The sequence below is a fragment of the Pelodiscus sinensis genome, chromosome 3 (genome assembly GCF_049634645.1).
Source record: "Pelodiscus sinensis isolate JC-2024 chromosome 3, ASM4963464v1, whole genome shotgun sequence".
Lineage (NCBI taxonomy): Eukaryota > Metazoa > Chordata > Testudines > Trionychidae > Pelodiscus > Pelodiscus sinensis.
Genome location: NC_134713.1, coordinates 36,290,443 through 36,308,845, shown reverse-complemented (window position 1 = coordinate 36,308,845; position 18,403 = coordinate 36,290,443). Strand labels below are relative to the sequence as shown.

The following is an 18,403-nucleotide window of genomic DNA, read 5'->3' as shown; positions in this document are numbered from 1 at the left end:
GTCAGTTGTGGATGTTACCACCATGGAACTCTGGGGTGAAGTGGATTGCCACTACGGTGAAGAAAGAGGCATGAATACCATGGGACGAGACCCTTAAAACTTGTGGTGCGGAGTTGCAGGGCAGATGGCCAACACAAGATCTATTAATCTAAATCTCATTTAACAGGGTCAAAATTTTATTTCAGCAGGATTTAATTGCTGCTCACTTTGACCATTTATTATTCTTCATTTAAGATTTGTTTTCTGTGATTACTCACAAAATCCTATGATATTGTTTCTGCTCTTTCAATGGATGAGTTAAACTTAAATGATCATAATGAACAACTCATCCTTAATGTGATTTTTAGATGAATCATTCATAAGAATTCAAGATTCATTTACACTTCTACAAGTACACTGTGTGCATATGAAAAAATGACAACACAAACAACAGGGAATAAATACACTGCAATAATGAACCACTTCAGTGTCACTGAAACACAAAACTAATGGTTACAGTCAAGCTCTGTCGTTAATATTCCATACAACTATCACAATAACACAAAAGGTGTTTTGCAGATCCTACCTCTCTCCTGTTACAGTGTTAAAAGAAACTAACATATTTTTAAAAAGTTCACTGTTGTCAAGGGAGTCAGAATTCCAGTAACAAGTTTTTCCTTTCAATGCATTCAAAACTAATTAAAATCAAATTCCAAAAGGACTCTAAAAATGTCTTAAGGCCTAGACTTGTTATTTGGTTTTGACTTCTTGATATGAAAAAAAGAAAAAACTCAAACAACCAAAAATAAAGAGAGTTCTCTTACAACTGGAATTTCTCCAATTTGCTAAAACTGGCATTTCTCCAATTAAAAAAAGGTTTATAAAAATTCCTCAGGCTAAACAATTCCATATTCATAAATTTAAAAACAAAAAATCCCCAACCAAACCAACCACACACAAATACTTATTCTAATCCTTCTCCATCTAGACAGATAAGGCAGGTGAAGTAATATCTTTTATTGGCCCGACTTCTGTTGGTGAGAGACACAATGTTTTGAGATTACACAGAGCTCTTCTCTCCTTATTTATCTGCATATTTTAATTCCTTGCTTATCTTAGCAGAGGGTGCAGGATTGGGTCTCTAATAAAAAATTTCTTAAAATGGGATTTTCTCTTGATAACACTGACACTTTAATTAGAGCAGCACCAGGGGGCGCTGCTGTAATAGTCTTCATGTGATGCTTGTAAACAAGAATGCACTTCTTTCCATGCATTTTAATTCTCTCTGGTTTTAATAAGACTGCAGAATGTGTTGGTCTGTTGTAATATTGAAATATTCAAAATAAATTTTGCTGCAATTAAATTGCTAACTTGAATTCTAATGAGAAAACATAATGCAAAAAATTCTTATGTAAACAGCAAGCATGAATGTTATGAACACCAATGGTCCTCCTTTCAGCCAGCTTCTGCTACTTCTACTCACCTTGAGCAGGACCACCCGAAAGGAGTAGTCCCACTGATTTTAATAGGACTCAGTATCAGTAAGCATTGCAGAACTAATCCCCGTATGATGTTATCTAAAACTAGGGATCAAAATAGCCATTTTGTATTCTCAGTGCAGTGGGGAAATAACTTCTTCCTTGGAAAAAAAGGCATTTGTGTCCTAGGAGGTTAAAACAGTACCTGAGTTGTCCCCATAATGTCTGAGCCTTGTGCACGTTGCAGGAATTCACAAGTAGCAGCAGTGGATGAACTTGCAGTGGTTATATTCGTGCCTCAGAGGATGTGAAATCCTAAGGTGAGGAGTGAATAGAAATGGGGAAAAATATGATAAAAATGCAAAATACCCCCCACCCCTGCCAAAAAAAGTAAAGTATAAATCCATGTGATGTGCACATAAAACAAAAATAAAACTATGGTCCCAAGCAGCATTAAATTAAATTGAATATGGCAATGTAGCATGAAAGCAAGCAAGCACAGAGACTGCACATCAACAGTCATGCCGTGGAAAAAGCTTTAGATGTGTTTAACTTTGCCAATGTGTATTTGTAACAGTTCTCATCACTTCTGCTCTTTACTAGCAAAGCCCTGAGCTATTTCCTACTGACTGAATATGTATTGTATATTGGACACTGACATACAAGTATTGCTCTTTCCTAGACTAATCAACGTACAATCATATTTCACTAATAGCCTGCACCAAATGGAAAATGCAATGAATTCAGTTTTCACAAATCTGACCTTTATAAATCCCAACAAATGTGAGGCTCATCTAACATAAAAAAAGTCTTTTCATTAAGAAAAAATAATTAATGAAACTTTTCTGATCCTTACAAACAGCATATTGTAGGTACAAATTAAGAAAGTCAGCAGTGAGATCACTCAATCAATTACATGGTGAAAGAGGAAAAACTATTAATTTCCACACAAACACTGAACTAGTTTGTAACTTGGGTTATATTGTCATGCAGGGATTTCCCAACACCTCTTCATGGACTACCCAAAACCCTGAGTGTAAACTCTACTCTCCACAGTGAACAGAAGGGCTGGGAATAGAGAGAATCTTGACTCTGCCTCCCCGGTGCAGTGGCCAAATGGTGTCCTTACTTCTGCCCATGTGCAGAAAAAAGAGGATTCAGAGGAAAAAGAAGATACTAGGTCCAGAAAGCAAATTGTTTGGTTTCGTGCTAGCTAACTTTTAGGGACCGTGCCATCTAGGGCAATCTAAAGCTCTAAGTTAGGCACCTCAGGATCCCTGTACAATGCACGGGGAGAGTTAGGTACTAAGTACAGGATTCATAGAAGCCAGGATGCTGAGTAGGAAGCTGCCTAATGTGTATTCTACACAGCTCTTAGCCAGATGGCTGTATCAACACAGCCATGTCATTAAAGTCAGGCAGTGTAAATGTAATGCTGACAGGCAGAACCGAACCTGGGACCTCTGGAGCTGAGTGCATGAGCCTTTACCGCTCTATCTAAAAGCCAACAGGCTCTTAGCTAAGGCTGTAGAGAAAACTCATTCTTACTCTCTATAAGTGGTCTAAGGCTATGTCAACACCGGGAAGGTTTTGTGACAAAAATGCTGTCAACATGCAAAAGTCATCAAAAGTGAAAACCAGTCAAACCAGTTTGTCTACCTCCCATTGTTGACATTTCATGGCTACATTTCTATCACTCTTTCAACAGATAGAGCAAAGCAATGTGGGTAAGCATCTCACAGTCCAGTGCTGTGGGAAGGCAGAGCTGATCCCTGCACTTCTTGGGATTCCCTCGTAGCTCTATGAGCTCTCCATGCTAAGGAATATCAAAGCAGCACAGCATTCTCTCCAGCCTGCCTGTTGCTATGTTCCTAGCAGGACAGAACAGGAGCATTCCAATGATTTGTTCTTTGTTTGTTCCCCAAAGGAAGCAGATCACTCAGCTGTCAGATACTTCCCAGAGCTTTGAAATGGGAGGGATGCATGCCTGCAAGGCAGCAAAGATGACAAAACACTGAGCACAGCCATCAGGGTAGGCATTGTGTGATACTGGTGGAAGCCAGTTCTCTTAAGACAAACAGCAGAGTCCACATTGGCTCTTAGTCTACAATAAAAGGAGGGGAAAAGACAATTGTCTCTCACAAAGGATGGACATTTTTTGTTATCAAAACTGGATGTTTTTCCCAACAAAAGCCATATTGTAATATTACTAGAATAGGAAAGCCAGACTCAACTTTCTGTTCTGAATCAGGCAGCATAGGGATTTGAACCCAGAGATGAGCACTCTTTGAATCAAGAAGCAAGTGTTGTTCAGGTTCCCTGACCTGATCCTCATACAGAAAACAATTTTGACTGGTTGCTCATAGCACGGTCTGGAAACCAGTGGAGTGGGCAGGCAGGATTGTTTATTCCTCCACAGAGCAGGTATAGGGAATAATGGAGAATCTCCTCATTCCCCCTTGACAAATTACGGTCCTCAGGGAGTCCCTGAGGCACTCACAACCCTTTGCTCAGGCCTGTGCCTAAAATCAAAGTCTAGACCATAATAACTAACTTGATAAGTGATTTAACTAGTCTATATTATTCTTATTGGCAGACTGATTTCCAGCTACTGTAAGTCAACCACAGTATAGTCTTTACGTCACTGCAGTTGAGAAGACTTCTACCTTTCTCAGCTACACAAAAAGACAAGTGTCACCAAATGAAACTACTACATTGAAAATCCCACAGAAAGAAAAGGGATTCCACTTATGTTATAGAGCCTAACTTTCATTTACATTAAGGCACTTTAAAGGTGGAAAGGTGCTTAAAGTGGGTATAAATTATATTTACACTTAGTTTAAGGTCTCTTTACACTTCCAGAATGGTGTAAAGTAGCCTTCATGTAAAGGAGAATCTGGACCACAGTGTTCTAAATATAAACTTATTAATGGTTGGATCAAAAGGTTAAGTAGCTTACTTATGATGCAGCAAGGTGGTAGAGAATCATAGTTGTATAATATAGGCTTACATATACATTGCCTTGTCTTAGTCCTAACATTTCCTTCAAATTACAGACTGGTGAGTCAGTGTCTTCAAATAGCCAATATATCAAAGCTTTTGCAACAACTATAAATCAAACAATTTCATGAACAACATGTACATTCTATGGTAGAGGCTACACCCCCTGGGAAAACAGAGGTTCAGTATTACAGGGTCAATTGGTTTAGACTCCCTTTGAAGTCTGAAGGCTAAAGGATATCTAACAATTTAGACAACTATAACCCAGAAAGAATTGAATGCTAGAACACATCTCACTGTAACATTTTTATGCTACTCTAAGCTAATAGACTACATAATTGCTTATTTCTCTTTGAACTTACATGAGACTCAGGGAATTTTAAGCATAAAACACACAATATATGAGATAAAAGGAAATGTAAAGCATCTTAACATCAGATGAGGCTTTACAAGTGATATCCTTAATGTAGGGATTATCTGTATTTATGAATACATTTCTACCTGATAATCAGGAGACTCATTTGCAGACCCTGCAGAGACATGTGTTCATCCATTCATCTAGCGATACATATGAGCAAAGGTGCATATACAACTAGAGGATTTATGTGATCATATGTATTGGAAAAGAGGTGCATAAATGCACAGGCATAAATATGTATTTATCTAGGGAATGAAAGTCAGGCTCTCTCTTTCTATGAGATCATTCATACCAAAACAGATATTAGAAAATATATTTTCTTTCTGGGGATTGCTGGAACAGAAATACTCCTTTTTTTTTCTTTTCTTTTCTTTTTTTCCAGCATTCCCTATCAAGACTGATAAAAGCACCTCAATTTTCTATCTAGCTATGGATGTCTAACCAAGACTCAAAATATATCAAGCATCAAAAACTGTGAATTATATATAGGGCATGCAATAAAATGGAGGTGAAATAAGAAACAAATAAGTTCTCTAATGTCTCTCCAATAATGTTTTCAGTCAGACTATAGTGAAGTCAAGGGGTTTTCTTTTGAATTACTCAAAGTAAACATTTTATATTTCAGGATGTCTATCCAGGAAGGAAGCATAACTAAATCTAAACATTTTAAAAGTTTTGAAGTACTTTTCATTGAGCCTGATTGAGTTTCTGGCTCCACCTGTCCACATTGGATATGGAAGTTAGGAGGCCATCATTTTTCTCTTGAAAGCTTTTGTAGAACATGTGATCAAAACAGCTGAAACTTTCAGACTCTTTAAGTAAAGGTTATAGGACACTTTTCTGAATTGCCTCTTCTGAATAGTAGTTCTTTGAGTGCAGTTCAAAATTTTGTGAATTTAAAAGCTATCAGTTGAATTTGAAATATGTACTTTGAGAAATCTATCACTACGTGCACCTTCCCTTTTCTTGTCCATATGATTGTAATCATACAGAATCTTCATACATAACAAGAATGTTGAACCCCTGCTTTAAGTGCAAAAGACAGCTGTGATAAATGTGTGGGTACTGATGCCTCAAGCTCCCATCTGAAGAGGCTAACCCCTCGTGCCCTCCTCTACTGCCTCCTTTCCTCTGCAGCCTCAGCTCTATTAGCACCTGGGTGGTGTGCTCACTGTGCCACGAACCCTGGAGCTCCAAGTGCTATGGCTGCAGCACTGGCTAGGCAGCGTGGTTGCAGTGCTGTCAGCCCAGATACTCCGGGTGGCATGGTCAGGAGCAGGGAGTAGTAGGGTCCCAGGGAGGCTGCATGGAGTGGGGAATCCCAGGAGCAGTCAGAGGCAGGAGGGATTGTATAGGGAAAGGGAGGTCCTGGGATGTGTGACACCAGGGGGGGTTGGATAGGGTACAGAAAGTCCTGGGAGTGGAAAGCAGGGAAGGTTGGACAGGAACCAAAGAGTCCCAGGAGGTAGTCTGGGGAAAGGGGGTAGGGAGGATGCAAAAGGAGTGGGGGAGGTCTGGGGGCAGTCAGGACAGGGAAGATTGGAAGGGAGGAGGGAGGTCCAGAGGGGTGGGGCACCAAGGCAGGACTGGATGGAGGGAGAGATATCTTGGGGGTGGGCAGCAAGAGGATTGTATAGGGGGCAGGATGTCCTAGGGGCAGGATGCAAGTGGGGTGGATAGGGAGTGAAAGTCCCAGGGCAATCAGAGATGGGATGATTAGATAGGGGGAGCAAGGGCCTGGGGACAGAAGGGGGAGTTGGATAGGACACAGGAGGTCTTGTAGGTGAGAGCAGGGAGACTTGGCAGGAGATGAAGAGTCCCAGGTGGGGGTGCATCAAGGGAAAAGGGAGCAGGGAGGCTTGGATAAGGGGTGAGGATCCCAGGGGACAGTGAGGAGTCAGGGACCAGGGGGACTTAATAGCAGGTGGAGGCCAGGCCAAGTAATTATAGACCTGACAGTCTGACAGGGATCCAAGGCAAAATATAGAGCAGCTGATATGAGACACACTTTTTAAAAATATTAAAGGAGGGTAATGCAATTACAGTAGAACTTCAAAGATACAAACACCAGAGTTATGGACTGACTGGAGAACCTGACATCATGTAGAAACTAGAAGTAACCAATTGGGCGGCAGCAGAGACAAACAAAAAGCAAATACTATACTGTGCTTGTACTGCATCTTAAAAGTAGGACTGCCTGTCCTCTCCCCAGGTGGGAGCTTGTGGGACAGATTAAAGGGTCCAGGGGGGCAGGATGTGGCCTGAAAGCTGTAGTTTGCCCCCTTCTGGAGTAGATGATTACAACTTCTGGTCTTTGAAGCTATGAATCCATGAAAAGGCAGCTTCCCCGAAAGCTGGGACTGGGAGAAACTCGTTCTGGAAGACAAACTGGGACCAAATTGGGGCAAAATAAAGCATTATACCAAAATGTCCCTTAACCCTCAGAGCATGAGGATTACAGGGATGCTGGAATAGCACACCCATTATTTTGAAACATTCAAAATAATGGGCACTCTCAAAAGGTGCAGAATAGCTATTTTGGGATACTTCCAATATATCGAAATAGCACCACAACGTAGACGTAGCCACAGTGTCCTGAGGGAAGGAAACACAAGTTGTTTATGGTAACAAGTAGTCGGCATAGATGGAGTGTTGTACCCAAATCTCAGTCTAGGAAAGAAAGAACTGTATACATCCCAAAATAGATTGGCCTAACATATGAAGGAGCTCATTTAGGGCTTGTTGATTGATCCACTGGCCATTGATTTATTGTGTCTGCTTCGATGCTATAAATCAATCTCCAAGTGATTTCCCATCAATGTTGGTACTCCACCAGGACAAGAGGAGAAGCTGGTATCGACAGGAGAGCAGGCCTACCAATCTTTCCCCATGCAAGACACCCCAGTAAGTACACTGACTTCAGCTATGCTACTTGTGTAGCGGAAGAGACATAGATTAGATCAATGACAGAGTTAGGGTACGTCTAGACTACATGCCTCTGTCGCCAGAGGCATGTAGATTAGTCTACCAGACATAGTAAAATGAAGCGGCGAGTTAAATAATCGCAGCTTTAAATTTACATGGCTGCCGTGCTGAGCCGACAAACAGCTGATCCGCTGTTTGTCGGCTCAACGTGATAGTCTGGACGCGCGGGTGTCGACATCAAAGGTATTTGTTGACCACCCAGATATACCTCCTGGGATGAGGTTTACCTGGGTGGTCGACAGATAACTTTGATGTCGACACCCGCGTCCAGACTATCGCGCTGAGCCAACAAACAGCTGATCAGCTGTTTGTCGGCTCAGCGTGGCAGCCATGTAAATTTAAATGAAGCGGCGATTATTTAAATCGCCGCTTCATTTTCCTATGTCTGGTAGCCTAATCTACATGCCTCTGGCGACAGAGGCATGTAGTCTAGACGTACCCTGAGTGTAGTCTAGGTCTTAGAGACACCAAAACAGTGACACAGGATCAAGCAGCCCAATAACCATGACACAAATGATAAGAGTTGTGACTAGCGACTCTGTAATACTTTGAAAACACCAGCTGTTATTGCTACTCTCTATCAACAAAATGCATATGTTGCTGCTTTTATCAATTGCAGAATGACCAGCTATCTTCTAGTATGGCATTATATCCCCTGAAAAATCTCATTGTTATCATAAAACAGAATAAGAGCACTTTATGAAAAAAAAATATTGAAAACTATAATTCTGAAGACAAAAAAGTAAACCCTGGCTTAAGCTTTTAAATTCCATGGGATACTAAGAAAAATTGTGTAATACAAACACAGCAGTTTTAAGTATTTTGAACATTTTCTGTGCAAAAATAAATCATTTGCTCTTGTAAGGAGTCTAGGCCAGCAACATGGCCTCCTTCTGACCCAGAAGAGAAAGGGCCCTCTAAGACCCCTTGGTGGGCGGGTCCAGCCTCACCCAACCCCGTCCACAAGAAGCAGGGAGGCAGGACACAGGGTATAAGAGCTCAGCGCTCAGTTGGAGCCCTGCGGCTGAACAGGCCAGATGGTTGGCCCCAGCTCCTGCCGCGAAGGGCCCAGCCCTACTGCGCCCGATGGGAGGACTGGGTTGGGCCAGCAGGATCCCTGCCAGCCCCAAACCACTGGTCCATCCCACTGAGACTTCTGCCATGGCCCAAAGACCCACTGAGGCCTCCAGGACGCCTGTTGGGACCCAATGATTGGACCAGTCCACCCAGGACCCTGCCGAAGCCGGAACCAATGGACACACTGCCAGCACCTCCATCCTCAGCTGATCCCGAGGAGTAGTGCTTGAAGCAGGTAGGTGTCACATTATTGGATTTTAAAGTGAGCAGACAAATCATTGTTGTACCCACTGGTGATGATTGCCCCAAACTCTATACAAAGTGAGCCATGTGAGGTGTCAAATGGAAGCTTGTGCTCTATTGATTCTATGTGTGATACTCATGTACTTATATGATTTTTGTATGTGGAGTTATGAATATGGGCTCTGTTCTTGTATTTTAAATATTCTCTGTCTGGGTCTGGACTGCCTATTGTGAGGAAGAATTGTTCAGTAAATAGCTGTGCTAATTAGCCCTACTCCGTGGACAATGGCTTTCAGAGTGGCCAATATACACCTGAAAAATGGGTCTGGAAGCCTGCAGACTGGCCAGTGCATAATGGCTACTTGCATGTGAAACACAGACAGGTCACTTGATCATGTGACTAACATCCCTCTGGGAGACACCAGGAATATAAAAATCCCATGAGGGAGTCTCCACCTTGTCTTTAATCTTGCTCCTGATTCCAGATGAATCTTTGCTAAGGATGGAAAGCCGGGAAGGATTGCTGACCCATCCTAATACAGGATGCACACCGGAGACTTTTAAGCTAGCCGTTTGCAACATCTCTGCTAAGAGCCTGCATCAAGAACTTGGTAACTGATGTATGTAATGTATTCTCCTTAGCAGTCTTACTCTCAACCTTTTCTTTCTTTTATTAATAAACCTTTAGATCTTGGATTCTAAAGGATTGGACAAGTGTGCTAAGATCTAAACTGTAAATTGACCTGGGACTGTGGCTGATTCTTTGGGACCAGGAGGATCTGCTCAGTATTCATGAGATCAGGTTTTATAACCTTTCACCTGTGTGTAAGGTCCGGGGCTGATTGTGGCACAGGGAAAGCTGAGTGTTTGAGGGGTTTTGCTTGTGAGGCTTCCTGCTGGCCAGGTTGGCAGCTAAACTGCCCTGTGTGACTGGTTTGTGGCCTATTTGGGAAAGGGCTGTAAGTAGCCTTGGTTTTGAGCAATTCGCCCTGAGATGACGCCCTCAGCGGTGCCCATAGCCAACCCAGTCCATCACAGTAGACCCCCATGGGGAACAGGGAAGCAGCCCCAGGGACAGCTAACCCCAGGGAGGCTGAGGAGATGGAGGTGAGGTGGGCAGTGTGTTGTGGCTTGGATCCCCGCTGACCCACAGACCTGGCTCAGCATGTTGCAGTCTGGATCCCCACTGACCCAGTGGCTGCCATGCTGCCACTGCTAGGGCTCTGGACTGGGATGCAGTGGAATGGGTGGGCCTGCATCCCCCCTGCCACCCTTCCCCTCATGTGGCAGGTGTCCTCCTATGGGGCAAAACCCCTGCGCTTGTCGGCTCTCCACCAGCTAGGAGATCTGACCGCCACCAGGTTGGGACCCACCTGGAGCTTTAAACTGTTATCAAACTACCCCTGGTAAAGCTTTGTCTTTTTGCCCCGCCCGGTCCCAGGGATAGGCCTTATAAACTGCTTGTTTATAGACTGTGACATTGAAATTGCCCTTTAATGGAGCAATAGAGGGAGTGAGCACTGCCTCCTGCTGATGTGGACTCTTTACAGCTCTCCAGAGATATTTTTGATGGACTGAACTGAAAGTGTATTATACACGGGGAGTAGGAGGTACAGTGGGTGAATACAAAAGCTGCTCACCTACAAATGGAGTGTTCAAATCTATAAGGAGGATTGTGTTATAGTCTTGTTTAATGGACATTAGCCAGAATAGATGTCAAATAATTTATCATTACTGGCTACTCTAGAAGGTAGGTAGGTGGTAGATGTGGGGATTTTTAAGGCAGAGCTATAGATCAGAATTAAACACAATTACAAATTGGCTGGTGAAGCTTGCACAGCACTTCTTCTTCTGGCAAATGCTATCATCCCTCATTTTCATGAGCACAAAAGACAGTGAACATTGTGGTTTTAATTCTTCAGTTTTCAACCTCAGCTTTCTCCTCTAGATCCCATGAGATTTACAAGTAATTTTTTTTCAAGCACTATTTATGGTATTTAAATATCAAACTGTAATTAAAAGACTAAAGATTTTTTAAAGATACGCTTTGAAATACTAAAATTCTTTTAAATATACAAAGCAATTTCATTTAATAATTGTTTCATTAGTATGCTATGTGATCTCTCATAGAGTACATTATGTGCAGATTATCTTCTCGGACACTGATAAGCAAGCTGGAGTTTTTATCTGTAGAGGATATCTGTATGCTGGCAGATTCTCTCTCAGACCAGGAAAGAACCTTTGCCACAGCTGAGCCTCTTTCAGATCCTTACCTCAGGGAACAGTTTATTATTTGAATACAAAAGGAGAAAGATGTATATGATCTAAAGAGAAACCAGACAACATAGGTATTACCCTGACCCAAGCAGGCTGCAATTGCCAGAAGGCTTTTTATCTTTGTCTTGCTAAACTGGGGAAGAAAAATAAAAGACATACCCTGTCCTTTAAACACATAGGAGATAGGCAGATCATAACTATTTCCTGGATGTTTCATGCTCACACAGTATTGCTAAATTCGGTCTGTATGGGCTTATCGAGACTACGCTAGAGTGTCGAAAGAGGATATGCAAATTCTGCGGGAATTTGCATATCTTCTTCCAGTCTCACTTTTGAAAGTAGTTTAGACTCAGCTTTTTTAGTAAACCCCCTCTTTTGTCAAAATGCCGCGTAAACCTCATTTTTTGAGATATGCAAATTCCATAGGAATTTGCATATCCTCTTTGGACATTCTGGCATAGTCTAGATAAGCCCTATGTGTGATCCTCTTTTCTGTCATTTCCTACAAGGATAAGGTCACCATGAGTCATCTGGTATGGTGCTTTGGACAAACTATTGCCATGTAAATGTCACATGCATCTGACAAAGGGATTTTTACCCATGGAAGCTTATGCCCAGATAAATCTGTTAGGGTATGTCTACACTACCAGATAAATCTGTTAGGGTAGCGGCTACACATGCAAACTGCTAGTTCGAATTTAATTCGAACTAGCGGAGCGCTTAATTTGAACTAGGTAAATCTCATTTTATGAGGAGTAACGCCTAGTTTGAATTAAGTAGTTCGAATTAAGGGCGGTTTAGCCACTTAATTCGAACAAGTTGGAGACAAGCCCTTTCCAGGTTGCCCTGGTGGCCACTCTGGGCCAAACCAGGGAAACTTTTCTCCCCCCCCTCCCAGCCTCGGAGCCCTTAAAGGGGCACGGTCTGGCTATAGTGCCCGTGCCAGTTGCAAGCCTGCCAGCACCCAGCCAGCATACCCTGCAGCTGGCACGGCATGCGCCAACCACTCGCTGCCACCCAGCCCTCCGCCTCTTCCCAGGACCAGGCTGGCGGCTCCCAGGAGCCTGCCCGGGGCTACAAGAGGCGGGCGCCCACCTGGTCTAGAGTGGAGATCGTGGACCTCATTGAGGTTTGGGGGGAGGCCTCCAACATCCAAGACCTCCACACTAGGCACAGGAATGCAGCCATCTAGGGCAGAATAGCTGCCAGCCTGGCCCCCAAAGGCCACATGCGAACCCAGGAGCAGGTTTGCATGAAAATCAAGTTGGTCCAGTGAGACCCCCCAACCCTGAGCCCTGAGCTTAGAACAGAAGAACGGCCGTACTGGGTCAGACCAAAGGTCCATCTAGCCCAGTAGCCTGTCTGCCGACAGCGGCCAACACTAGGTACCCAGGAGGGAGTGGACCGAAGACAATGACCAAGCGATTTGTCTCATGCCATCCATCTCCAGCCTTCCACAAACAGAGGCCAGGGACACCATTTCTACCCCCTGGCTAATACCACTTCATAAATTTATCTAACTTCTCTTTAAACTCTGTTATGGTTCTAGCATTCACAGCCTCCTGTGGCAAGGAGTTCCACAAGTTGACTATGTGCTGTATGAAGAAGAACTTTCGCTTATTAGTTTTAAACCTGCTGTCCATTCATTTCATTTGGTGTCCTCTAGTCCTTATATTATGGGAACTAATGAAGAACTTTTCTTTATTCACCCTCTCCACACCACTCATGATTTTATAGACCTCTATCATATCCCTCCTCAGTTTCCTCTTTTCTAAGCTGAAAAGTCCCAGTCTCTTTAGCCTCTCTTCATATGGGACCTGTTCCCAACCCCTATTCATTTTAGTTGCCCTCTTCTGAATCCTTTCCAAGGCCAAAACATTTTTTTGAGGTGAGGAGACCACATCTGTACACAGTACTGAAGATATGGCGTACCATCGTTTTATACTTCCCCTCCTCCTTTCTTCCCCTGGCTTCCCCCTTCCAGCTCCCTCCTCCCAGGTTTCCCCCTCCCCTCTTCCACACTCTCTCTCTTCCCCTCTCCCACCTCCTTTTCCCAGTCTCCCCAGAGATTAATCACCCCCCCCGCCCAGTTTTGTTAAATAAAGAGAGTTTCTATTTTTGAACACGTGTCCTTTATTTTTTACATCAGGAAGGGGGGCTAGGGAGGGGTAAGTGGAAGGAGGAGAGGGAGGAATGGGGCACGAGCCCCCGATGGGGAGGACTGGGGTGGCTCTGCGGCCTCCTCGGGGTGGAAGCTCTCCTGGATCCTGACAGCCCCCCGATAGACCCCCCCCCGGATGGCAGCCTGTGGCAAGTGCAGCCGGGCTGATGGCCAAATGCGGTGATGTGCTGAGTGCAGGCACTCAGGGCACTCCAAGACAGGACTGCTTTGCTGTCCCTCATCAAGGTAGACAAGCAAGCGGGGAACCCTGAGAACTGTCTGTCCAGGGTGAAGGTCGGGTCCATTTAAGCACAGCCCTCGGCTAGCCTGAGGCAGCAGCTCCACACTCTGGCTGTGTCTACACTGCACCCCTTTTCCGGAAAAGGGATGCTAATGAGACGAGTCAGAATTGCAAATCCGTGGGGGATTTAAATATCCCCCCTGGCATTTGCATTTACATGGCTGCCGCTTTTTTCCGGCTTGGGGATAAGCCGGAGAAAAGCGCCAGTCTAGACGCGATTCTTGAAAGTAGGAATAAGAAATCCTCCGGAAAAGGGCTTATTTTCCGGAGAATCGTGTCTAGAATGGCGCTTTTCTCCGGCTTATCCCCAAGCCAGAAAAAAGCGGCAAATGCCGCGGGGGATATTTAAATCCCCCGTGGATTTGCAATTCCAACTCGTCTCATTAGCATCCCTTTTCCGGAAAGGGATGCCAATGTAGACGTAGCCTCTAAGTCCTAACCTGATGCCCTGCCGGCACTGGTTCCAGCCAGCCTTAACTTCAGTTCAGGGTCCACTCAATGTGGAGATGCTATTTCGAATTAGCAAAACGCTAATTCGAATTATTTTTTAGGTCTCGATGCACTAATTCGAATTAGCTTCATTTGAATCAACTAATTCGAATTAAGTTAGTTCGAATTAGTGCTGTAGTGTAGACATACCCTAAGTCTTTAAGGTGCCACAGGACTCCTCATTGTTTTGGTCAAATTAGTTTAAGAAAAATTAAAATTACAGATGTAGTCTTGCAGCATTATCTAGCATGTGCAAGTTTCTTCAGATTACTGAAATTCTTTTAAACTAAATAGCTTTCTCTTTCATTTACTAAACTAAGCAACTAATAACTTTCTTTAATTTAGTGAAGTAAGCATATATGACTTTGGTGTATTTTTGTTAAAATTTTAAATTATTTTGATCAAGTCATCATAGTATAATCAAGACAACTACTGTTTCAACTATTTTTTCCTAAAGTTACACTCTACTTTTAGAATTATCTTTATTGAATATCAGCATTTAAGTTGCAAAATCCAGGGATACTGTCCAAAATCATGTTCCAGCTAATGTACAGTATGTACTATCAACAGAACATCTCAATGTTGCATTTTTAGTTAAATGTGAGTATCCCACATTAAGCATAGCTCTAGGTTCCAGCTTTTATAATTATATTGTTTAACCATAAAAACGAAGCCAAGATCTAATTGTCTTGATCACATTAGTGAAAAACAATCAGCCTTTGTATAAACATACATATTGTCATCTTTGGTGTAGTTCCATTGATATCAACAGAACTACTCAAGAAAATAATTTAGACTATTAAATTATCCTTCAGCTATGAATATTTACTTTCAATTGCTACTTTACTCAAATATAGTTAAACAAAGCCATTGCTTCATTTAGTGGCTCCAGGCCTGATCCAATGCCAATTCAAATCAATAGGAGTCTTCCCACTAACTCTATTGAGCCTTAATTTAGGCCCCCAGTGCATCACGCATGAGATTTACATTCAGAAGCAAATTCAGGATTCAGACTTATGGCCAGGAAACTGATGCTGCCTATTTCAGGTAAGAGCTGCAAGGACTGACCAAGCAGCTCTGTAGCAAAAGAGGTGGTTATCCCTCTGCCCCCCAGGATCCAGTACAACAACTCAATGGGAAGGGGCAGGAGCAAACCATTGCATGAAATGGTTGCCCAGAATAAAAGGCTAATGAAAATCCAACCACACATTTTGTTATCTCAATGTTCTGAGTCACTGCATTATGAACCTCTCTTATATAATCATCTTCTGCAACAAGTATTTTTCCAAACCAGAAGACCAAAGTGCAAACTGCAAGCATTTGATAAAGAAAAATGTGTTAATCTGTGCTATAAACATAATTTAAATAAGTTTCCAGGTGCAATTCCAGGAGCTGGTTTTATCCTCTAAAGACCTTCCTAGGGCTATAAAGAGGTGCTGGAACCAGTGAACCAAAATGTAAACTCTATATATGATGGAAACTACTTCAAGCCAGGGACGTGGCAGTATTCCTAGTTCCGGCACCTATAGAACTATGCTACCTGATGTGCTACCAGAGAATTTGCCTTTCTACTTTTGGCATGTTACCAGTTCAGAGATCTCAAGTAGGGTTCCCAAAGCAAAAAAAAGAGGGGACTGCTAGCAGTTTGGAAATATCTTCTCCTATTATCTACCTCAGCTCAGATTTGTTGAGTTTTGCAGCTTGCTTACAAAGTTGTCTTCTCTCAGGGTGTTTCTAGACTATAGGGTTTTTTCCAAAAAGCTTCCCCTGCATCTAGACTGCTGCTGCATTCTGTTGACAATAAATCAAAAGAAGGCAGCAGTTTTTTCGACTGCAGAAAACCTCGTTTTACGAGGAAGAACGCCTTTTTTTCTTCTTTGAAAAAAGGTGCTATGTAATGCAAACTGTGCTTTTTCAAAAGACAGATCCAGACATGCTGAGTGCTATCTTTCGAAAAAGCGGCTTGCTTTTTTGAAAGTACTGGTTGTAGGCTAGACGCTCTTTTTCGAAAGAGGCTTTTTCGAAAGTATTTGCTCTTTTTTGAAAGAGGTTTGCAGTCTATCACTTTTATTTTTCATGCTATTATGGAGGGAACAGTGTAATGGTAATTATATTGATGGACCAGCCCTTTCGTATTATTAAATGTGCTTAAACTCATTCGATGGGCAGCCAGAGCAAAACATGGCTACCAATAGCTTCCAGGAAAAAAAACAGGTAGGAGAGGAGAATAAAATGTGCTAATCAATCTGGCTTCTATCGTCTATGCTAAGGTTCACTTCTGAAGTTTATACCAATCTTGTGTCTTTCGGAAATCTTAATTTTCTAGAGTGACTGCATAGTTCTTCCCCTTCTCTCTGCAGAGCCTTAAATTCCAGTCCAAGTGCCCCTGATGCTTTATCACTACTGCCTCTTGTGCTACACTGTCTTTGATCAATGGCCAAGCCAAGTTTTGGTACTGGGGCTGGAGGGGCAAAGGGGAAGCAGTTCTATGGCCTGGGTTATTCAGGAAATCAGACTAGATTATCTAATGGCCTCTTCTGATTTTAAAATTCATTAAGTGCTCTGAATATTTCCTCCCCACACTATGATGGTCTCCTTTTTCTAGAGCATGTTTTAGAAAAATGAGTTAGCACTATCCAGGCTGTGCCTATACCTCACAGCCATGCTTGAAGCAGAGTGACTATGTTAGTCTAGGACTATTCTAGACTACATGGGTTTTCCGGGACAATCCCGGAAAAACTCCGCCGCTTTTTTGTGCATAAGAGCAGACACACTCTTTTGGAAGCCCTGTCTTCCTCCTTCCTTGAGGGAGAAGGGCTCTTCCGAAAGAAAAGGCTTTTCTGAAATTTGGACCAGTATAGACGGGCCAAATTTCAGAAAAGCCTCTTCCAAAAAACTATCGGAAAAAGGTACACAAACTGCGGAGTGAAATTTGTGTTCCTTTTTCTGATAAATCAGTGTAATCTAGACATAGCCTGACTATGCTGTGTTCACGCTGCTGATGGTGTGATTTGATGGAATGTGAAACTATGCAAGAGCACAGTGTCAGTGATACTAATGACAAATATTATAGGACTCCCCGACTCAGGGAGGAAGGACTCCCCTTCCTCACCCTAAAGGAAGGGTGGAAAAAGCAAGCAAGTGTGGGACAACTTGGAATTCACATGATATTGCCCTGAATATGAGGCAAAGGCATTTTTTCAATAGCGATGTGTCCTGTTCAGAAGGATATATCAGAAAATATGAACAATTAGAACAGTCAGGATACCAGTGTAACAGCTAAAGAAGATATAAAGGAGCAGAAGACTTCAAGGTAATATTCATATGGTCCATCAGAGAATTTTGAGAAAGCTTGAATAGAACCTGCCATACAGAGCTGGGAACAAAGGTGTACTGAAAAACTAGAAGCTGGAATAGCATCCACAGAGCATGGGCTCACTCCTGATGACATATGATTAATTGTGAATAATCTCATTGATTAAAGTAGATCTGCTCACGTGTGCAAGTGTTTGACGGATTGGGATCCATAGTGGAATTCTAATCAGTATTATCTTGTTCAACCATGTGATGCCACAGTGTAAAATACCTTATTGAAAGTTTACCTTCCCCATACCTGTAAAGGATTAAAGGATTTTATGATGACCGCATCTGGTGTGTATAAGCAAGCTCAGTGACCAGTCTACATCTTGCTCAAAAGTACATAACAGAATCTGTTTGTGTGTTCATATGTGCATGCCACACACTTTACAGAGATCCTCAGAAACCATTATATTTAGGTTGCCTAAAACTTTCCATCATAAAGCTTATTTTGACCTTTTTGAAGAGTTGTTACATCATCCCCATCGTTTGCTACAGGACTTAGAGATTTGGCAGATGCAGAGGTTCAGGGGTCAGGGAGGTGCCTACCAAATTTGGAATTCACATACTGTACTGAATAAGGCATAGAAAAATCAAGAGTCATGGAGTTTAAAGGCAGAAGGGACCACCAGTTCATA

General features: G+C 42.7%; 1 protein-coding gene across 1 annotated transcript in view; it reads right to left on the bottom strand.

The window, feature by feature from the left end:
- DLGAP2 (DLG associated protein 2) overlaps positions 1–18,403 on the bottom strand; it is a 667,152-nt gene that overhangs the window by 606,912 nt on the left and 41,837 nt on the right. Inside the window, exon 2 of the mRNA XM_075923575.1 lies at positions 1,663–1,772. Coding sequence (XP_075779690.1) covers positions 1,663–1,677 — 15 coding nt within the window. The 5' untranslated portion in view covers positions 1,678–1,772. The remainder of the gene's footprint in view (positions 1–1,662; positions 1,773–18,403) is intronic.